This window comes from Gadus morhua, chromosome 14 (assembly GCF_902167405.1).
Source record: "Gadus morhua chromosome 14, gadMor3.0, whole genome shotgun sequence".
Classification (NCBI taxonomy): domain Eukaryota; kingdom Metazoa; phylum Chordata; class Actinopteri; order Gadiformes; family Gadidae; genus Gadus; species Gadus morhua.
Genome location: NC_044061.1, coordinates 2,263,317 through 2,268,316, shown reverse-complemented (window position 1 = coordinate 2,268,316; position 5,000 = coordinate 2,263,317). Strand labels below are relative to the sequence as shown.

Sequence of the window (5,000 nt, the reverse complement as noted above, 5' to 3'; positions counted from 1 at the left end):
TGTCCTGGAAGTCTCTGGCGGTTCTGCAGAGCTCTGGTCTGTCGAGTCGGAGCGGATCAGAGAGTACACTGAGTGATCACGTCGTCGTAGTTGTTGTATAAAGAGACGATTAACTCGTTCACTCACTTTGAAGGGCTTAACTATGTTTTCACATGCGATGTGGAGCATGCCTTTCCGTTATTCATTTCTTTAATGTGTGTGCGTGTGTGTGTGTGTGTGTCTCTGTGTGTGTGTGTGTGTGTGTGTGCGTGTGCGTGCGTCTGCAGTTGATAGAAGGAGCCAGTGCAGAGCAGAAGCAGAGCCTGGGGATCACCAGCCTGGACTACTACAGCTACCTCAACCAGTCGGGCTCCTACAAGGTGGACGACATCAACGACAAGAGCGACTTCCAGGAGACGGTGGTAGGTCTCACCTTCCTGCCTGCCTCTCTGTCTGTCGGCTTGTCTGCCTGTCTGTCTTTTGTATCGTCACGTCTGTCTGTCTGAGGCGGAAGAGAGTGACAGCCTATTAATGTGCAACTTCGTTCCTGTGTGTGTCTTTGTGTCTGTGCTACCAATCATCGACCACATCGCTATTCCAACAACTGCTAACCACGGTAGCTTAGCTCCTAACTCTCCTGATGTATGGAGGACTGCGTCACTGGGAGAGCCTTACGAGTCACGGTGTTCTCCCCTGTGTTTACCCCTGTGTTTACCTTCCATACCGCCTCCACCTGCTTCTGTTTACCAGTAAAACCACAAGGAGACTAATTAATGGACACAAGCTCGCTACCGCAGGACTATGTAAACTCCCTCTGCAGCGCGGGCTTTAACAACGGGAGCTTTCCCCGGTTCCCCAGCATGCCATGGGGGTGATCGGCATCTCCCCGGAGGACCGCGGCATGGTGCTGCAGCTGGTGGCCGGCGTGCTGCACCTCGGGAACGTCACCTTCCGCGAGGCGGGGAACTACGCCGCCGTGGACAGCGAGGAGTGTGAGTGTTTAACGTTGAAGTACCGCTCCGGACAGGGGGAGTTGACCTTCATGAACCGTCTCTCCTGGCGTCCCTCCGACATCCGTTGATGATGGTAGTTTACACACGACAGCATCGTGTGTAAACTATGGCCTACAACCAGTGAAGGAGAGCTGGAGATGATGGTTTGATCACCCAGACAAGTCAAGAGCAATGGCTTCTGGGAAAGTAGTTTGTGTTGTGATTGATACACGCTTCGTTTGCCCAGCGTGGTCTCTTACTCAAACCTGTAACTCTCTCTGACACTGGTACGCTCTTCAGCGGGTGGCTGAGTTTATCTCTCAACCATTTGGGTCAATGTATCCTTTGGTCAACCAAGTTAAAATGCGCATGTTCATGAAACATTCCTAGCCCCCATCATGGTTGTTTCCATGTCCACCAGTTTAGCTTAAAGGATGGATACTGACGAACTATCGCACAGGGTACGAGGCCAGGGTACGAGTCTAGGGCTAGGGTATGGGTATGAGGCCAGGGTACGGGTACGGGTCTCGGGCCAGGGTACGAGTCCCGGGTCATGGCTCCCAGTCGACTCGGACCTATTATTGGTTCTCCATAATCTCTGCCGCTCCTGTTCCTTGCAATCTCGTGTGTTTGTTCTGCCGTGCTGCACATGTGCAGACTATTCTAGCGCTCCGTCCTGAACTACAACACCACGAAAGACCCCCTCACCCTCAGCCCCCCTTGTCAGTGAAGGGTCTTTTTTTGTCATGCAGTTTATTCACAGATATAAATAGTTCTGTTTTCCTTCTCAACGTACCCGATAAGTTTCCAGTCCACTCTACACCCTTCTGGGCTCCGTCTCAGCCTAAGTCCGGGCTTTTCCACATGCTTAGGTAGACACACGCTCCCCGTTACAGTCCCAGCAGAGGAGCTCCTGCAGAAACCTGATGCATTCCCAGACACCGCTGGACGCGAGGCCTGAGAACCATTTCCTTCCAGGGGAAGTGAGTCACTGCAATAAGGCAGGGAGGGGTCCTCCAGGGACGTGTCAATGCCAGGTTAGAGCTAATGATCTATGGCACACTCAGCCCCCTTCCAGAAGCCCCCTTCCAGAAGCCCTCTGCTGACGCTGGCTAGGTAGCCGTGCTGCCTCTCCTTTGTTGCTATTCCTCTCGAGTAAGACTATTATTATTAGTTATTCACAGTAGATCTGGGGATACCTATTGTTATTGTCGCGGTTGGCTATTAATCTTCCGGATAGGTAATGCCGGTGGACGGTCTAAAAGTTTACACATGTGGGATATATATACATATCCCATGTAAACAGGTCTCTGAAAAGGTTGGTGTCGGAATTCCCTGGTTATTATTATTAGTATGATCGTTATTAATAGTCCATCCTCTGATTTTGAAACCAACCCAAAGAATTGCAGACCTTTCAGTCAGTGTCAAGGACTTCCCTAAAGAGTCGTCTTCTTCGTCCGCACGTTTCCTCAATGACTGCAAAGGTTGCCGGCAGGCGTCTCCTCTCATGTTGGGAGCTGAAACAAAGGCCTCTACTGTGGCTGCATGACGCAAGAAAAGTCTATTTGAATCATCAAACAAACGTATTAAAGAAGTAAAGAAAACATGACCGTGCCAACTCAAAGGGCCTCCAGAAGATAGAGATTGAATCATGATGACAATAAGTCATGTTTTAATACTTTAATACTGAAGGTAGTGCAGCTAGTCACCGTCAACAACAAACGATGAGTCTATAAATCGGGTGTACCGTGATTTATAGGTAACTCTAACCCTAACCTTGTGTGTTAATCTAAAGGACGACAACCGAGAAACCGTACATCTGTTTCTCACATTAACGTCTGAACCTTCTGAACTGCCTCCCATCTCACCGTCTGAACCTTCTGAACTGTCGTCTCCAGTCCTGGCGTTCCCGGCGTTCCTGCTGGGCATCGACCAGAACCGTCTGAAGGAGAAGCTGACCAGCAGGAAGATGGACAGCAAGTGGGGCAGCGCCCTGGAGTCCATCGACGTCACGCTCAACGTGGAGCAGGCCTGCTACACCCGCGACGCGCTCGCCAAGGCCCTGCACTCGCGCCTCTTCGACTTCCTGGTGGAGGTACGGTGCTGGTTAAAGAGAGGCTGTGTCTCACTGCACGGTTTACAAAGAGAGGCTATGTGTCTCTCTGCGCGGTTTACAAAGAGAGGCTATGTGTCTCACTGCGCAGTTTACAAAGAGAGGCTATGTGTCTCACTGCGCGGTTCTACAACGGGTGGTGCTTCTGAAGCTCTGCCTCCGGAAGGCACAACGTTGGGAAGATGAAGCCAGTGATGGTGATGGAGGAGAGGTGGATTGTGATGGGTGGGAGGAGATGGAGGTGGATTGTGATTGGATAAGGTGGATTGTGATGGGAGGAGATTGAGGGGAATTCTGAGTGGGAGGGGGAGGTCATCTACTAATGGCCCCGAAGTACTGAACAAAATCACGTTCTCATGCAGGCTGTCAAACTGCTGCTGAATACAGCGATCTCGGCCGGGTACAATATACTGTAGTCTGTGAGATGGGTGGGATTCTACAACCTGGACCCTAGTTTCACACCGTTTTGGTCCAAGTGACCGATACACACACCTCCTTCTGACATTGATCAAGTGTTGGGTGACAGGGCTTCAGTCGTTGCTTCATTACACTTAAAGAAAATAGCTCCTGTCAAAGTACTTCCTCTAAGAACGCTTGCCCTTGCTACTGACTGCTCAGAGGGTTTTCAGAGAGAGAGAGACACTCAGATCCTAAGTGTCTGACTACCTGGAAAGGATCCCTCAAGACAACTAAACACATCTTCTTGACCTACTGCCTGATCCATGTTTGTTATCGTGTCTGACCACAACTCGCTGACAGAGAAGTCTCGCCCTGAGTGGTTGCGGGAAACGTCCCTGTTGTCTGTCCAATCTAAACCCTCCCTCACCACTATCTGTTAGATAACACTGAGCTTTCTTTGGTCCAACCCAACAAGCTCTTAGCTGCACTCCTCTCCCTGATACTACGTCTCAAGGGTTATCCGGCCTCAACGATGGTTCAGAGCAGAGCCTCTCCTGAAGACCTGGTTAGATAACAGACAGACAGAATCAAGCGAAGGTGAAGAACAAAGCAGAGCTTCTCTGTAGGGATTGTTGTGGTCAGGGGCAGAGCGAGCCCTCTTAGAGGTCTAACATGACGGGCCTGACGCCCCTCAGAGCTTCACTGCAGTGGTGAACAGACTGAAGAGCTGAGGAGCTAGACCCCAAATTATGGGAGACAGTGAAGTGAAGTATCCTTCATGATGATGAACCGGGGAGGCGTGTGGGAAACGTTTGCCTATCTTAATTATTTCCTGAGGGAAGGGGTTGGTCAGGCTAATGGCAAAGTCCTGTAGTGGGATCCTGGCATTAATTAGTAATTTCTGAATCAATCATTCATTACTTTAATTTCAGTCAATCAACAAGGCAGTGGTGAAAGATTACCAGGAACTCAACATCGGAGTGTTGGATATCTACGGATTTGAGATCTTTCAAGTAAGTGGTGTTCTTCATCAAGGAGTTAACGTGGGTCTTTAAAACGTTACTCTGTGGCCTTGGATTAATGCTTTAAACCTTAAGCACGATTAAACACAGCTAAGAAGGATGAATGATTTACCTCCTAATTAAGAGAGCAGGGTACATTTTATAATCTGATTAATGACTGTGTCTACTAAAAGGGGTGAATAGGCTGATAAGATTTTGCCTCCTTCGATAATTAATTAGTAGTTCCAGCTTGTTTTGTCTGAATATAGTTTGAACTTTCCAGGGATGATTAAGTCATTGATCTAAGTTGGTGTTGCGTTCCATGGTTAATGCATATACTACCGTGTATAGACTGCCAGATTGATTATTAATCAATCATTCATTCATTTCACTGTATGCTTCATGTCACTGTGCTTCTTTTGCCATGTGACAAATAAAACTCTTGAATCTTAAATCTTATGATATATCGTGCCTCTAGTTTAGTACATCGTGGTTAAACCGCTTTTGTCCCGTCTT

General features: G+C 48.8%; 1 protein-coding gene across 2 annotated transcripts in view; it reads left to right on the top strand.

Annotated features, from left to right (window-relative positions):
* The window catches only part of myo1ea (myosin IEa), a 39,252-nt gene that overhangs the window by 14,514 nt on the left and 19,738 nt on the right, over positions 1-5,000 (top strand). For both annotated transcript variants that reach the window (XM_030376384.1, XM_030376383.1), the window contains exons 8-11: positions 267-401; positions 839-971; positions 2,870-3,066; positions 4,416-4,496. In XM_030376384.1, coding sequence (XP_030232244.1) covers positions 267-401; positions 839-971; positions 2,870-3,066; positions 4,416-4,496 — 546 coding nt within the window. The remainder of the gene's footprint in view (positions 1-266; positions 402-838; positions 972-2,869; positions 3,067-4,415; positions 4,497-5,000) is intronic.